Source organism: Phoca vitulina, unplaced genomic scaffold (genome assembly GCF_004348235.1).
Source record: "Phoca vitulina isolate PV1807 unplaced genomic scaffold, GSC_HSeal_1.0 scaffold56, whole genome shotgun sequence".
NCBI classification, from domain to species: domain Eukaryota; kingdom Metazoa; phylum Chordata; class Mammalia; order Carnivora; family Phocidae; genus Phoca; species Phoca vitulina.
This window is the reverse complement of record NW_022589759.1, coordinates 441,824-459,322: the sequence shown is the minus strand read 5'-3', so window position 1 is coordinate 459,322 and position 17,499 is coordinate 441,824. Positions and strand designations below refer to the sequence as shown.

Here is a 17,499-nt window from a genome sequence, read left to right as displayed (position 1 = left end):
GTACATGCCAGCAAGGCTCACCGCTCGAATTAAGGTTCTTCACTGCTTCTCTCACCTTCTCTATTTTGGATAAGTTTACACAGTATAGCCATAATGATTTCAAGCTGACATCATCACCCAGAATTAAGTGAAAGTCTTCTTACTTTGCTAGGTATGAATGCAGTGGAAAATAAAACAATCACAACTCTGGCCAAAACCTTAAGAACCAAGCACCCTATGCAACCTCTCAGAACTCAGAAATGTTCACTATTCCAGGACATTTGCACTCTGGCTCTGGCGCCTGCCATCAGGAGAAGGGGAGGGAGGGGCACTTTCTATTAACGCCCTGAGAAAAGAACTCTAGTGGCTACATCTTAGACGAAAACTAACTTCCGATATCACAAAGTTATTAAGCATTTACAAGTTAAATTTCAATTCCAGCCATTCTAAAAGGTCCCATTTTAGGGCGCCTGGGTGGCTCAGTCGTTGAGCGTCTGCCTTCGGCTCAGGTCATGATCCCAAGTTCCTGGGATCGAGTCCCCCATCAGGCTCCCTGCTCAGCAGGAAGCCTGCTTCCCCCTCTACCACTCCCCCTGCTTGTGTTCCCTTTCTCACTGTCTCTCTGTCAAATAAATAAAGTCTTTAAAAAAATAAAAAATAAAAGGTCCCATTTTACAGAGTTAAACAAGTAACTGGAAGACAGAGGGTTTTCATGAATTTTATTTAAATTTGACAAAAAATTCTGATCTAAGTGATCAAAAAATGTTTTATGTTGAGAAAAGGCCAACATTTTTATATAGTGAACCGATGCACGCTGGTCTCTACAAGTGGAAAAAAGAGAACCTACAGATTTTCAGGATAATAAATAATTCACTGCACAGATGCCAAGGGCAGAGCGGGCAACCTGGGTCTTGCCCTCAGCCAGCCGGTAAGGACACTGTAACTCCCACAACCACCTCAACCTAGGCTGGGGGTGGGAGTGCTCAATGAGCCTCGGCCCAGCGACAGAATTTCCAGTCCTTTCAGCCCCTGAAAACTTCAGCTGTATTAATGGGAAAGACTTATTTTATTTTCACACTGAAAACCCACTTAACTCTTCAGTCACTGAACCAGCTTCAAAACTGTGGGATTTCTTAAGTTTTAGAATGGTGCCTCTAAATATTTTCAACCACAACCAATTCCCCTCACCCAGCCCTTACTACCTAAAACATTAAAACCACAAATTCAACCCTGTTATCCAAACCAAAAACTCAAGTCTCTATCACCCAAATTATACCCATAGTCTTTTCAAAAGCAACCTTTTTGCCAATTACATAACATTACAAAACATAAGGGGGGGGAAATAACACACAACTCCATTTTGGTGTATTTCCCTCCAGAGAGATCACTTTTTTCTTCATTAAAATGCTAAAACTGGGGGCACCTGGGTGGCTCAGTCGGTTAAGCAGCTGACTCTTGATTTCAGCTCAGGTCGTGATCTCAGGGTGATGAGATCCAGCCCCTCTTCGAGCTCCGTGTTCAGCAGGGAGTCTGCTTGAGATTCTTTCCCTCTCCCTCTGCCCCCTCCTCGCACTTGCGGTCGGTCTCTCTCTCTCTCTCTCAAAATAAAATCTTTTTTAAAAAATGCTTTAAAACTGAGGTCAGAGGGATATTAAGGGGCCACCTCCATTATGGAGAATTTATATTTTAACAGAAGCTATGGTCTCAAAGCTCCGGTACTTTCTTATTACAATAGCTTGGGAGGTTTAAAAAAAAAAAAAGGTAAGATAAAATGCTCAAACTTTCCAAATACACCACTATCACACTAAACCACTGCTTATGTTACAAGGGGCCAGAAGGTGCTCAAAGTTCTAAACGAAATACCGCAGCAGCAAACTACACTCAGTAAGCCTTCATCCTGGCCCCCAAAAGCAGCGGCCCTACCAAAATTGCTTCCAGAAGGCTCTCTTTTTCCTTCCCACAAAGACAACTTTCCCGTTAATTATTTTCCTTTATCTGTTGTCCTGTGCCAATTGTAAAAGCCATGTCCCACAACTTTACCTCAATTGTAAAGGAAAACTTATAATGAGAACAAATGGGAAAGTGGCTGAAATCACATAGCATTATTCCTAGTCAATCAAATAAATCAAAGTTCATGATCCCAAGTTTCTCCTAACAAAATTATTCAAATACTTCTGTATACAGTCTTTAAACAATTCAACAACTATTTATTGAGCCAATTCCATGACTAATGTCATACCCTAGACTGGGCCCTGAGTGATCGGAGACCATCCTTATTGTCATTAAGCATCCAGCCCTTCTTTCACAAGGACAGACCAAAACCATCTGTTAGACACTTGATCAGATGTGTTAAGTTCCGGTGGCCCTAACAAGGTGGGGTGGCATATATTCCTTGGGAATGATGATTAAGAAGGCTAAGAGGAAGCATTATTTAACTAAGACACAAAGGCTGAGTGGGAGTTACCTTGTAGATGTGGAGGGGGGAGGATTTGCACGGGAGGCAGTGATGGACATGCAGCAGGACCCTGGCCCAGAGTATCAGCATGTGTCGAGGCCATGAGAGAATAAAGCACATGTCCCAATCTAGGAAATGGAAGGCCAAGGTAGCCAGAGCATCAGGAGTTAAGGCAAGAGTGACAGGGGATCACAGAGCGGGCTTGGGGGGCGGGGGGGATATCATACAATCAGATCAGGGTTAGGTTGTTAATAATCACTTGAGACCTTACCATATAAAGAACATCTGCAGCTCTACTATATATATAAAACACTATTTAAAGAGAGTATTAAATGGGAAGGAGGAGCAGAATTAAGCACAGAAGAATAACAAAAAAAGACACAGAAACACATAAATCAGTCTGACTCAGCTTAAAAGATACCATGAATAAGATCCATCAAACAGAAAAAGAGTCACTTCTTAATAGAAATGTCTTCATCAGAATTAACAAAGTAGTCGTTAACGTGGATCATCTCCTAAGCCTTTTAGGCTTTCTATGCTGATTAGCTCTAACTGCCTGAGTTCCAGGAGCTGAGGATTGACACCCTCTTTCATATAGCTTTAAGGTAAAACTAGAAAAGTTGACTTGCACAAAAGTTTTATCTGAAATACAATTAAGAGAACACATACTGAAAAATTTCAAGACAATAACTTTTAGTTATCTGAATTCATCCAATTTTTTTAGGAAGTTTATGCAACAGGCCAAGCTCAACCCCCTCAAGGCAGTGACTAAAGAGCAGTCATAAACTGACACAGCTTGCAGTCAGACAAGCAATGCATCCTCATTTTCACCTATTAACTAGCAAATATCTTGCTATTAAAGAAAGTTCATCCATTACACTTACCACGTGAGGGATGAAGGGACTTACACAGGGTAATGGACAGATCAAAACACTTATTTTGGCAACAAATGCAGATTATGCTCTGAACCAGCATTTACTGACACTATCTAATTATGTTATTTAATTGATAATGGGCTCATTGCCCATATGCAAAATAGCCACATATTGGATAAAACATAACCCTACTATGTTAAATATACTTAAAAACCCAAGGCACACAAAGCTTCTTGAAAAATATTCTCAAACACAATAGCATGGTTTCTTTAACTCTCTGTTGAAAGTTCTGTCACTGTACCAACACTGTAATTACAGCTAACATGACAGCCACTAGTCATAAGCAGCCCATCTGGTTTCGAGAAATGAAAGGCGCTGCCAGTGCGATGTGATTAGCATGGCTGGTCCACAGCGGGTCTAGAGAAGAACATCCCACAGGGCGATGCAAGTAAGGAAGCGGACACAAAGTCAGAACTGAAAATGAGGAACTCAAGACTATGGGACACCTTTAAACACAAACTTCTGGTAAATTTTATCTATATTTTGCCACAATTAAAAATATTCAGAATTTAAAAACCTCTGAAAGTTTCAAATTTGGATCAAATTTAGCAATATTTTGGGGCAGCTTTTTAACTAACTCAAGAGGCATGCACAAAGAACACAGAAAAATGTCATAGTTACTTGGTCTTTGTTTCCTCCCATCCCATTCAGGAGGGCCAGCCTATCAAATGAGATCCTGCTCCTCAGCACAAAACTACAGAAAGAGAGAACAACAGCTGAATGGAGGGTGGGGGAGGAAACACCAAGATAGGGATCCAATTCAAGGGTCACAATCAAAGTTGAGCAAGATGTTTTTCCTTTTTCTTTTTTTAACTACAGTTTCAAAGTAATATCACAGTACTTGTGCAATCAGTCCCAAAAGACACAAAACAGAACAAGTCTTCCAGGACAGCAACATTTAGTTAGAGAAATCAAGGTCCCAAAGGCATCAAATAAACAGTCTCAGGGTCTCTGATTTAGAACTATTCAAGTTATGCCATTGACTGGGTTTGCACAAACCAAAAATAGCAACTGTGTCAATGGCACTTTTTCCACCAGCAATATCATGTTACATCGTTTTTGCTGAATGCCTCTCATCAATCCCCCATACATACCGAAATATTCTAAGTTTTGCAATTCAACAACTGTGCACACTTTCACTCCTCAGTTGAAATGGGATGTTAAGGATACTGCTTAGATCTCTTTAAAAACTCTCACCTTACAAGAAAGCCTGAAACTTAATTTACTACCGGGAAATGTGCAAAACCATCCTATTCTTGCAAAGGAATATAAAACTTTCTATAACCTGTAGGAATCACGAAACCTAGGCATGATGCATCTTAACTGCTGGAGAGAAAATGGTTTTCAAAGCACAGGGCCCTCTTAGGCCGGCTTCATCTCCCAAAGCCTCTTCCAAAAACCTTGGAAGCTGAGATACAAGACTGGCTTTCCAAAAGAATGAGAGAAGCAGAAAACCTTGATGGGGCACCAGCAAACGAGCAGACCTCAAGAAAAACTAAGACTTCTCCACCCCCCAAACAGCAAAGACACAAGATTTCACAGCACAATCCCTCTTTGAGAGGGTACTGAATCCATGTGGCAAGGCCAACCCTACACACACACACACACACACACACACTCACTCTCTCACACTCGCAGCTACCGCCCTGCCAGGGGATGATGAAATGAGGAACGGAAATTAACATTTCAGGCAACGTCTCACATTGTTCCTTGAGGCCAAGGACTGCTGTTGCAGCCGCCGCCACCACCGCTTCCCTCCCACCCGCCCCCCAGGCCCGCCTACCCTCCCCCCGAGACGACACCCCCGCGCCGCTGCCCCGCATTCCTGCCCCTCCGCGGGCCTACGCGCGCCGCCTGCACCCCCGGCGCCCCCACTCTCCCTTCACGACTCCGGTTCGCCCGCCCCCTCCGGCTCGGAGCCCGAGAGCCGCCTGCTCCCATTTCAAAACAGTGATAATAATAGGGACGCTGGGAATAACAACTACAACCGACACCGCGAAGGCACCCCTCCCTCGGGTCAGAGGTCGGCGCACCCGCTCCCCAGGTGCCCGGGGCCCCCGCCGCGCTCTCACGGCTGCCCGGAGCCCCCAACTCCAAGCCCACCCTCAACCCCTCACGGCTGCCCCGGGCCCCCCGGGCCCACCTGGAGCCCCTGTCGGCCCCTCACGGCTGCCCTGAGGCCACGCAGGCCCACCCAGAGCCCCCGGAGCCCCTCACGGCTGTCTGGGCCCCCAGGCCCACCGGAGCCCCCAGTCAGTCCCTTCGCGGCTGCCCCTGGCCCCGCAGGCCCACCCAGAGCCCCACCCGAAGCCCCTCGCGGCTGCCCCTGACCCCCCAGGCCCACCCGGAGCACTTCACGGCGGCCCCGGGCCCCCCAGACCCCCCAGGAGCCCCCGTAGCCCCCTCAAGGCTGCCCGGGCCTTCCAGGCCGACCCGGAGCCCCCCGTCGGGCCCTCACGGCTGCCCTGGGCCCCCCAGGAGCCCGCGTCAGCCTCGCACGGCTGCCCGGGCCCCCCGGAGCCCCATGTCGGCCCCTCAGGCCCCTGGGCCCACCGGCGCCCGTCGTGCTGCTCCGCCCGGAGGGGAGGCCTGCAGGCCGCAAGGCGGCCCCCACGCCCCGGAGCCCGCCCCGGCCCCCCGCCCCGGCCCGCGACGGCTCTCACCGGCTCCCGGCTGCACGGCTCCGCGGGCTCAGCGGCGGCGCGCGGGCGAGGCCATGCAGCCCCGGCCCGTCTCCCGGCCCGAGCGGGAAGGCGGCGGTGGCGGCGGCGGAGGCGGGCTCCGAGCGCCGGCGAAGCGGCGAGGCCGGCGGGAGGCGAGCCCGCCCCTCGGGCGCGGCCAGGCTCGGGCGGCGCCGCGGCGGCGCGGGCGCTCACTGAGGGGACGTCGGGCCGCGCGCTCGGCGGCGGCGCCTCCCCGCCTGGGGCCCTCGCTCCATCGCGCTCCGGCTCGGCGGCCTCTGGCTCCGGGACCCGGCGGCGGCTGCGGCGGGCGCCGGCCGCATGAGACGCCGCCGCCCATTGGCCCGCCGTATCCGCCTCCGCCATTGGCCCGCTGCGGCCGGGCACAGGGCTGCGCACGTCACGGCGTCGGGGAGGAAGTGCGCCGGCGGGGGTGAAGGGGCGGTGGCGAGAGGGACAGCTGCGGTGACAGGCCTGGGGCGGGACTAGAAGGACGTCCCGGAACGGATTGGCCTAGGTCGTGCGTCCGGGCGCACGGCACGCTAGGGTAACGAGCAGCTGGATTGGCTGCTTGCGTCGCGGGGGGGCGGGTCTTTTGCTCTCGGACGTGACGATTGGTCTTTCCAAATGCCGGAAGCGACGAGGGAGGCGATCGAAAGCCAGGGTCTGGCGTCCCCTGAGCTGGAAGGCGAGGTGTCGGCCGTATGGCCGCATCGCCCACGCCGGGGTCCCGGAGCCCGGTCCCCAGAGCTAGGCCGCCGCCCGCCGCCCGCGCCCGCCTAGAGCCGGCCTGAGGAGGACCGGCGGCGCGCCCTCGTGCGGGCGGACCGCGGCCGGGGCCCACCGGCGCTGTGATTCCGCCGGGGCGCCGCGGGCGGAGCGTCTTCGCGCTCGCGCACCCTCCGTTCGTTGCGGGGAGCGCGGGCAGCGTGCGCAGCCCGTGTCAGCGGGGCCCGCACCGGAGCAGGCAGCCTTCCGGCCTCGCCCGGGCAGCCAGACTTGCCAGTCACCTCCCTGGGTGAGCGGGGCACCGGATGGTGCAGCCAGCCCGTGGAGTGATGACCCGAGGGCCCCCGGATCCACCTTACGGGGCTGCCTGTGAAATGGATAAAATGCAGGCTCCAGACCCCACACTCACCGGCGTCAATCTACATGGCAGGGAATGAGGCATCAGCATTTCCTGTTTGGGTCCCTGACAGTACTCCTCCTCGGGAAAATTTGAAAAACACTGACCTTAGCCAATCCAATAGTCCTGGCAGGGAATTTGCCTTGGAAACAGTCTGACGAGGTAAAAGCAAAGATGTTTAACAAAAACAGAACCTGTAAGTAAAAACTACGGTAGAGAAAAGAAATGCAGAGTAGAGGGAAGAATTAAGCCATTTGACGCATCCATTAAGAAATGTTCATTGCTATGAGCCAAACCCTAGGGTCAAGCGCCGGGAATTCGGTGGGAAGCGAGCAGGTCTGCTCTGCCAACATGGGAACACGCAATGTTTATCAAACAGCCGCACAAGGCCCTGATTACAAGCTGTTGATAAGCACTTTGAAAGAGATGAGTAAGGAGTTAGGAAAGAATATTGAGTAAAAACCAGGTCTAGTCTGGAGAGCGGCTTGCAAAAGATTTCCATAAGGTATTACACTTGAGCTGCTGTCAGAAGGTTAAGGAACAGGTGAATAAGATGTGGGGAGAATATTCTAGGTTTGCTCTCCAATAAGATAGCTTCTAGCCACATACGACTGGTAAGCACTGGAATGTGGCGAGTCCAAAATGATATGTGTTGTGAATATAAAATACCAGATTTCAAAGACTTAGCATGAAGAAGAAAATGTAAAATATCTCATAAGTACATTTTTTTGTATTTATTACACATGGATCATATTTTGGTTTAATGGCATTAAATAAAATATACCGTGGGAACTAATTTTATCTCATTTTCTGATTATTGCTAGTAGGAAATTTTTTTTCAGATTTTATTTACTTACTTGAGAGGGAGAGAGCACGAGTGGGGAGGGCAGTGGGAGAGGGAGAAGCAGGCTCCCCGCTGAGCAGGAAGCAGGAAGCCCGCGCAGGACTCCATCCCAGGACGCTGAGATCAGGACCCGAGCTGAAGGCAGACCCTTAACCGACAGAGCCACCCAGGCGCCCCACTACTAGGAAATTTTAAAGGACACCCTGGCTGCTTGCAGTTTCTGTTCGACAGCCCTGGGCAAAGGGGCAACCTAACTGGTGTCCTTAAGGCAGAGGGAGGTATGGTGGCTCAAAGAGCAGCATTCAACACATATTTAAGGCTTTTTAAGTGCCCACTGTGTTTTCAGCGCTGTCCTGTATTAAATACGGGGTGATGGGGGCAGAGGAGTGGTGCTTTTATATAAGTTAATTGGTGAAGAACTCAGATATGATGACCTTTGAGGAGAACCACAGAGTAGAGAAGCAAGGCACGATTTGGGGAAGAGCACCCCAGATGGGGTGGGAAGGAGCCCCACAAGCAGAGAGCAAAGTCCAAGCAAACAAGATGAAGGAGGTGGCGGGGCAAGGGTCCTGACTTGGAGTTGGGATTTCACCCTGAGTGCAAAGGTCAGCCACTGCACGGTTGCAGGGAGATGAACCATGCATGACCTGACCTACCGTTCACGGATCACTCTGGAGATGGCCAGAGCACAGAGAAGGTGGTGTGGGGTAGCAATGCCATCCGGACTCGTTAGGCAGTTGGATCTGGGATGTGTTTTGAAGATAGAATTGGCAAGATTTTGTGGGCTGTAAGAAAGAGAAAGTTCCAGGATGAAGTCAACACTGGCTGGAAGGACTCCAGGAGAGGTAGAGCTTTGGGCTGAAAAACTGGGAGTTTAGTTTTGTACAGTTAAGTCCAAGATACTTGGGCCTCCATGTGGATGACAGGTGGATGGGGGTGAGGGGGGGCAACAACAGAGAGCAGAGAGGTAGCCAGGGGCAGGTGAGGCCTCGCAGGCATCCGATAAATCACCTTTCACCTGCGAGTGGCATCTGCCAGTGAAGGGCTTTAATCAGGAGGCAAGGGAGCAGAGTCCAGTTTTGTTTTTGTTTTTGTTTTTTAAGATTTTATGTATTTGGGATGCCTGGGGGGGGCGGGGCTCAGTCGGTGAAGCATCTGCCTTTGGCTCAGGGCATGATCCTGGGGTCCTGGGATTGAGCCCCGTATGGGGCTCCTTGCCCAGCAGGGAGCCTGCTTCTCCCTCTGCCTGCCACTCCCCCTGCTTGTGCTCTCTCTCACACAAATAAATACATTAAAAAAAGATTTTATGTAGGGGTGCCTGGGTGGCTCAGTCGTTAAGTGTCTGCTTTCGGCTCAGGTCATGATCCCAGGGTCCTGGGATCGAGCCCCGCATCAGGCTCCCTGCTTGCCAGGAAGCCTGCTTCTCTCTCTCCCACTCCCCCTGCTTGTGTTCCTGCTCTCGCTGTCTCTGTCAAGTAAATAAAATCTTTAAAAAAAAGATTTTATGTATTTATTTGAGAGACCGAGTGAGTAAGAGAGAGCACAGGAGCAGGTGCAGAGGGAGAAGCAGGCTTCCTGCCGAGCAGGGAGCCAGACTCGGGGCTCGATCCCAGGACCCTGGGACCATGACCCGAGCGGAAGGCAGACGCTTCACTGACGGAGCCCCCCAGGCGCCCCCAGAGTCCTGTTTAAAACAGCGTGAGGGTGAGCCTGAGATGAGAGGCCAGGTGGGAAGTGGTTGCAATAGCTGCAGAGGAAAGAGAAACAGGAAAGGGGCTGGGGGGGTGGTGAAGAGATGGCAGAGTAGGAGAGCAGGGGCAGGTGACAAACAGCATCCACGAGCCTGGGGGGCCTGAAGGAGGCTGCCAAACAGCCAGCCGTGCCACACCTTCCCGTGTTCCCATGGAAACTGGAAATTAAATTTTCATGGCAAGTTTCAATAAAAACGATTTGTCAAACGTGTGGCCAAAGAACACACATCAGGTCTATCAATTCCTTATCTCGATCCCCACAGGGTAGTTCTCCAGTGCTTTCCAGGGAAGCCTGTTTTCTTTAATGCAGTTACCTGGACCCACCGGGCGATTCTGATTCAGGAAACCAAGTTCCTGCCAAAAGCAGTTACGTTGCAGTATGTCTGTGTTCCCCTAGAACCAAAAGAAGCTAATTGTTGATTAAACATAAGCCGTACGTGGCTCCAGAAAACTCTAGTGCCCAGGTGATGCTGAATGCCCTCCCGGAGAATCAATGTGTCCTACTTTGTTTTGCTCCTGAGCCAAGGTCCTCGAAGGGACTCTCCATACTCCCCTGGACACCACCCCTCTGCTGTGGCCTGGGAGAGTGATGGGGCACCGGTGGGGCTCTTCTCTCCCTTGCAGAATTCCAGAGGTTACTGCTGAAAGGGAGGCGGCCCAGCCACCTTGCTTTCTTTCTACTTTCTACTTCCTTTCCTTTTTTTTTTTTTTTAAGATTTTATTTATTTATTTGACAGAGAGAGAGACAGCGAGAGAGGGAACACAAGCAGGGGGAGTGGGAGAGGGAGAAGCAGGCTTCCCACCGAGCAGGGAGCCCGATGCGGGGCTCGATCCCAGGACCCTGGGACCATGACCTGAGCCAAGAGCAGATGCTTAACGACTGAGCCACCCAGGCGCCCCTCTACTTCCTTTTCTATACAAGTGGCAGAAGTGGCCAGAGCAGGCCCACATTCTGACACCTTCCTGTCTCTTACCTCATGACCATGGGGTAAGGACTGTCATCTGGGTTTGGGCCAAGCCAGCCCACCCTCAGCCCTTTGGTCAACCTCAGCTCACCAGCATTCTTAGCCTTAGAATTTGGAATACAAGCTGGCTTCACAATAAATTATTGCATGCTTTGCTGTCCAGTTACCATAGCTTTGTGATGCATTGCCCTCTGAAATCTCAAGGGAAGGAGGAACTGTGGTGTAAAGCAAGATTCAGATGTTCCTGGGACCCCTCACCCAAAACCACCAAAACCACCCCATAATTTTTAACACTCTTCACCCAGTACTTTTTCTTTTCTTTTTTTTTTTTTAAAGATTTTATTTATTTATTTGACAGAGAGATAGTGAGAGCAGGAACACAAGCAGGGGGGGTGGGAGAGGGAGAAGCAGGCTTCCTGCCGAGCAGGGAGCCCGATGTGGGACTCGATCCCAGGACCCTGGGATCATGACCTGAGCCGAAGGCAGACGCTTAACGACTGAGCCACCCAGGCGCCCCCACCCAGTACTTTTTCTGTAGCCTACCAGGTTGTTTCGTTTTGTTTCGTAAAGATTTTATGTATTTTCTTTAATAAAGCATGTACACATTCATGGGAGTGGGGGGAGGGGCAGAGGGAGAGAATCCCTAGGCTGACTTTCCACTGAGCGCAGACCCCACCTGGACTGATCCCACCACCCATGAGGTCACAACCTGAGCAGAAACCAAGAGTCCCTCATTCAACCAACTGAGCCCCCAGGCGCCCCTAGCCTATCAGTTTTTATGTAATTTTAAAATCTAAATATACGAACTATTCTTTTCTTCAATCAATTTCTCACAAATCCAACTAGAAAGGTTGAGAGTAAAAAAATAAGTCTTCCTAAGACTTTTTTGCTAGTGAGGGTGTCATAATATTGCATAATGTGTTTTATGTAATGAATGTCAGCTTGCGGAAAGCAAGGCGCTTACTCAGCTGGGAGATGGATCGTGTTCTCGTTCAACAGATGCCGGAGCGCCTGCCGTGCGCAGGACAGCGTCACAGCGGGGCACAACACAGCTCTCTCACACACTTTCATGGCCCAGATGGGGCTGAAAAGGCCGTCCCGGGGTTCTGCAGCTGGCACCCGACATTCCAGAAGCTTTGGTGGGCAGCCATGGCCCCTCAATGGCAGACGCCCATCTGCAGCCCCTCTCCTGGGTTGGGGAAGGAGTCACGGACTTACCGCCACAGAGGCTTTGCTCTTTGCAGTCCCTGGAAAGGAGCCCCTGGGAATACAGCTGAGCTCTCCTGGGACAGCAGGCCTGTGACCCGTGCCAGCCCTGGGAGCAACCCCAGCGCTTACTACCCAGGACGGTTGATTCAGTACCTTTCACGAATGCTGAATCCAGTGAAGATTTAATAACAAATTCTCCAAACCGTCCCCAGAGACTGCAAGATGTCTTTAGCCAAGAGAGGCTCACAAAGGATAATCTTGAATCTAATCTGAATTCCCTTTTTTTTTTTTTTTTCTTTAGTAATTTCTACACCCAAGATGGGGCTCGAACTTACAACCCCGATATCAAGAGTCACATGCTCTTCCAACTGAGCCAGCCAGGTGCCCCTATGTTCCCTTTTTAAATTAATAAAACTCACATAGCTTTTTTTTTTTAAGATTTATTTATTTATTTCAGAGAGAGAGAGTGCACCAGCAAGGGGAGGGACAGAGGGAAAGAGAATCCTGAAGCAGACTCCCCGCTGAGCTGGGAGCCCTACCCGCCCCGGGGGCTCGATCCCCAACCCAGGATCATGACTTGAGCCAATATCAAGAGTCGGACACTTAGGGACACCTGGGTGGCTCAGTTGGTTAAGCGGCTGCCTTCAGCCCGGGTCATGATCCCAGGGTCCTGGGATCGAGTCCCACATCGGGCTCCTTGCTCTGCGGGGAGCCTGCTTCTCCCTCTCTCTCCCTCTGCTTGCGTTCTGTCAAATAAATAAAATCTTTAAAAAAAAAAAAAAAAGAGTTAGACACTTAACTGACTGAGCCACCCAGGTGCCCCAAACTCACATATCTTTGATAAAAATCATTCTAATGACATTAGAATTGCCATGATTGAGACCATAGTTTCACCACGTGTGGTCCAGGAACCCTGGGGGCCCCCCAAAACCCTTTGTGGGGGTCAGCAAAGGTCCGGCAGTTTGGAGAAATGGCATGGCCGCAGGCTACTGAGAAGGTAACTGTTCTGAAGAAGGTGATACAGGGCCCTGGGGTCTGGAAGATTGAGTTAGATGTCCCTAGACTGTTGGAAGGTGTACAACTTAACAAGGGAGAGAGAAGTGGTCCCGTTCAGTAGGAGTGCGCAGAGTGTGGGGAAATGGTGGAAAGCAGTGGGCCCAGACACAGAGGAAGCCGGCCTGAGCAGCCTGGGAGCTCACGGACGGCCCCTGGAGCTGTCCTGCGTGCCATTTACGCATCCACCTGGTGGGGAGAAGCAGAGACCTTTGGAGATGGGTTTGCTGTGGGGGATAGCCTGGCCCGGGCCACAGGAACCCGGATGTCAGTCCCTCAGCTCCTTCTTGGAGCTCATGCTCCCTGCTTCACCACCTCTGGGCAGAGACCGTGCTTTATGGGCACACATACCTTTCAAAACACAATGCATAGTACTGGGGACAGCAGTGATGCTCGGGATTATAGGAATTAGTAAACTGTGTCACTGAAACTCAGCTTTGCAACTTTAAAAAGTATTCAGAAGATAAAAGGATAGATGTCATCTGAGAGAAATAAAGGAACGCTACCCGGCTGCTCCCGGGTTCCAGCGTTGAATATTGCGAATCACCTTCCAGTGACCCTGCGCACAGCACCCACAGCACCCAGCGAGGCCGGCTTCTCGTGCCTGCATACCCCAGACCTCCCAGACAAGTGCTTCAGTCCCTCCCTTCTGCCCAGAGGAGGATTGTAAACATATTCTATGGGCTCTGTTTCATTTTGTTTATTCTGTTTATGAAACTGTAACCGCCTGTAGGATTGCCTAGGGCCCAAGTCACAAATAAACTGTCAAACAAAATAAACATAAAACAGCAGGGACAGAGATGTGGCCAAACCCATATCGCATGCTCCGATTTGAGGCCAGTATAAAGCCAAAGTACCCTCCCCTCTCCAGATAATCTCCGACTTAACCTGATCAGCTCTGACGCCTCCTCCCACCAGGGCTGGCCCTGAATTCCAGAAACACGGATCCCATGGGGAAAACGGCTAAGTGGACCACAGGGAGGTCCTGGCGCCTCGATCTGCTGGTGTGTATCTGCGTAGCCAATGATCTGTGGGGGGAGGGGGCTTAAGTGAGCCCTGGCTCAAATTCTTTGTAGAGGCAGCCACCTTGTCCCCTGTCAAATCAACCTGTAAATTATGGTGAAAAGGACCAGCGCCTGAAACTGGTCCTCTCGCACCTGCACCTGGCGGGGCCTGGTGGGGTGCTCAGCCCTCATCGGGGTGAGGGCAGTCGTGTGCTGACCCCGTGATCAGCCGGCCCCCAAGATCAACATGAAGCCACCGCCGGCTGCCCTGTGCCTCTGGGAAGCCTCAGCCTGTCCCACACGTCCAAGCGCCCTTCCTGCTCGGGCTGTTGCAAGCCCTGCCCTGCCCCGCCCCAGTCTGGCCAAAAGGATGCTGTAACACAGACGAATCCGTCTGTAGCTCAAAACCCTCCACAGGCTCCTCCACCGAGAGCACAAAGGCAGGGTCCTCACCATGGTGGTGGAGCCAGCCCGCACACTCGCTTTCCTCCACCCCGCTCACGCTTTACTTGCCCTCCGTACCGTGTGCTTTGCTGCTCTGGTTGACTCGTTTCTCGTGGGAATGGAAGCTCATCGAGGACAAGCGTTTGTTCACTGCTGTGTCCCCAGCACCTAGGACACGGCCACAGAGTGTCTGTGAAGGGAAATGCCACTTTATCCCATAACAATAGACTTTTTTCTCCAGTTCTTTCATTTTCTGCAACTGTTGGAGGGCCTCTCACCAATCCCCCCAAAAACTCACCCTCAGAAACTATCCCCACCTGCCCCTCTCACCCCTCCTCCCCTCTTTCCATCATCTTTACTCTGGGACCAGTAACAGCTCTGGGGGTCTTTCCCCACCCTTCTGGATCTGTCCTCCCTTCTTTTGACCTCTTTTTGTCCTTTCTCTTTTTGTTCTGCATTGCAGAACATCCGGGAGTGAGCTAGCAATCTCTGAGAACAGGGAGTTGGAAGTTCGGAGTGAACAAAAGCAAGGTTTTCTTCAGCAGCTGGTAGAAAAGGCAGGGATGTCTGGGAACACTTGCTTGTCCCTGCGTCTTGTTCCTATTACGCTGTGGCTGTCCAAATTCAATGTGGTTCATGGAATTTCTACAGAAGTACGTCCATCACTGATTTGCTGACAAGCCATAATAGCCATAGACCTCTAGGATCTAGGACCAGCCAGCTGGTGAATACTCTACGCCTTCATTGAAGGACACAGAGACCTTCGGGGGACAGTGCGTCCTGTCCAACCCCGAGAAATGGGGACGCTCTGCTGATGATTGCTGGCTGTGGATCACTGAGTGGAGATACAGCTGATCTGATCCCTGTCTACACCCCAGAAACGAGCAAGCAGAGGATCCTGTTGGCTACACGGCACATTCAACTGAAAGTTGTCTGGGGGACCATATACAAAAAGTGAACGCCTTCTTCCTTCGAATATCTTATCGTTCACCTAACAAGTAACCCCTGGGGCCAGGAAGATAGCAAGCCAGTAACTTCCAGGAATAGGCTGTAAACTGGACATCCAAACATGGTCCCTCTTTTCTGGTAGCTGATCCCAGACAAGGCTTCTGAGCTCACATTGAGGGGTTAAGGAGGGACCCCAGTGCTCTGGCCAGTGACGACTCCCCCGTAGCTACCGAACCTAGATAGGCAAGCCCTAGCTTGGACCAACAAAAACCCAAAAACCCAACGTAAACTTGCATCTAAAGAAAGGGGTTGGCTCATGATAAGGAATGAAGTGGGGGTTTCCACCTGCCATGACCGGATCCAAGGACGCAAACCAGGTTGTCCCAAGCCTCACCTGCAGCTTTTTCTTCTCTATCTGTGGGCCAACTTCTCTGCAGCGGTGGTTGGCTCTCTCCACATGGTGGGAAAGGGGCTAACAGCATAGACAATCCATTCTTCTACTCTATGACCCCAAAGGCAAAGTGTCTTCTTCACCTTCAAACAGAAGCTCTGAGGAAGGACCTCATAGGCTGACTTTCTGTTCCTGGACCAATCATTGTAGGGATGAATGCAGCACTAGGAAGGCCTGGGGTCATGTGACCAGGGGAAGTCAGGATCCAAGGGTTGGGTTTTGCTGAGCAGAGGTGAACAACAGACATCTTCTGTAATCATCACTGTGGTCAGCAGCCTCCAAGGAGACCCTCGATGACCCCTGCCCCATGGTATTCACACTCTTGGGCCGTCCCTGCCAAATGGGACCATGTCATGTGAGCAGCCCCACGGAGACGCCACGTGGCGAGGAGCTGAGCTCCTGCCAACAGCCGGGCAAAGGCATCACCTTGGAAACCCAGCCTCCAGCACTAGGAAGGCTTCAAATGACCGCGGCCCTGGCCAACGACCGGACCGCACCCTTGTGGAAGACTGAGCCTGAGCCACCTGGTCAACCACACCCAGCTTCCCGATCCTCAGAAAACTGTGTGACACAATGAACATTGGTTTACCTTGTCAAGTGTTGGGGTCATTTGTTCCATATCAGTGGGTAGCAGATACGATCAACAGAACAGATTAGATGAATGAACTTGGCGTGTGCTCTCCAGAGCTCTGGGAGGTAATGGAATTTGGAGAGGAAGCAGCCCCTGCACTTCGGGGTGCCCCCTGGACATCGGTCCAAAATCTCACACCCAGCATCTTGAGAAACACAGAGGTTACACACAGTCACACACACATTTCTGTACAGGTTTTTTGCTAGTAGAAATGACTTTTTATCCTTTCAAGAACAAAATCAGTGATTTTAAAATCCCATACATATGATGACTAAAACCCAGCTAACAAGCAATATGAGAAGAAATGATTCCCTTTTTTTTTTTTTTGAAGATTTTATTTGACAGGGAGACAGCGAGAGAGGGAACACAAGCAGGGGGAGTGGGAGAGGGAGAAGCAGACTCCCCACTGAGCAGGGAGCCCGATGCGGGGCTCGATCCCAGGACCCTGGGATCATGACCTGAGCCGAAGGCAGACGCTTAACGACTGAACCACCCAGCAGCCCAAAGAAGTAATAATTTCTTAAAAAAGATCTCTAGTTCAGAAACAAAATTTACCAAAACTCAAAGAAATGAATGAGTTTATTCTGACGTTCTACAAAGGAGTGTATCTTATAGAAGACATCCTAAGATTAGCCAAATACGTCATTGTGGAGCAGGCCATTCCAAGCTGTGAGACTTAGCCTCCGAGGAGGAGCTCACCGATACCATTATGGGAGCAGCAATCACAGTGATCAACAGCCCAAGGGCTTCAAAGGCCAGGGTTAAGTGTAGAAGCAACCGTGCTTAAAAAAAGAAAAAAAGTTTAAAAGTTTAGTTGAGGGGCACCTGGGTGGCTCAGTTCTTAAAGCGTCTGCCTTGGGCTCGGGTCATGGTCCCAGGACCGCAGGAGCCCCATGTCGGGCTCCCTCCCCCACTCCCCCTGCTTGTGTTCCCTCTCTCACTGTGTCTCTCTCTGTCAAATAAATAAAATCTTTAAAAAAATAAATAAATAAAAGTTTAGTTGCTGCCAACCTGCCCAACTTG

The 17,499-nt window shown here is 50.9% G+C and overlaps 2 protein-coding genes across 9 annotated transcripts in view; one reads left to right on the top strand and one right to left on the bottom strand.

The window, feature by feature from the left end:
- Window positions 1–6,127, bottom strand: part of ANKRD11 (ankyrin repeat domain 11) — a 188,624-nt gene extending 182,497 nt beyond the window's left edge. For all 8 annotated transcript variants that reach the window (XM_032389919.1, XM_032389917.1, XM_032389923.1 and 5 more), the window contains exon 1: window positions 6,033–6,127. The gene's annotated coding sequence lies outside the window, so the exon portion shown is untranslated. The remainder of the gene's footprint in view (window positions 1–6,032) is intronic.
- Window positions 3,752–6,487, top strand: LOC116622973 (basic proline-rich protein-like). Its single transcript, XM_032389792.1, has 3 exons — window positions 3,752–3,757; window positions 5,143–5,262; window positions 5,414–6,487. The coding sequence occupies exons 1-3, from the start codon at window positions 3,752–3,754 to the stop codon at window positions 6,485–6,487; spliced, it is 1,200 nt and encodes a 399-aa protein (XP_032245683.1).
- Window positions 6,488–17,499: the final 11,012 nt, after the last annotated feature.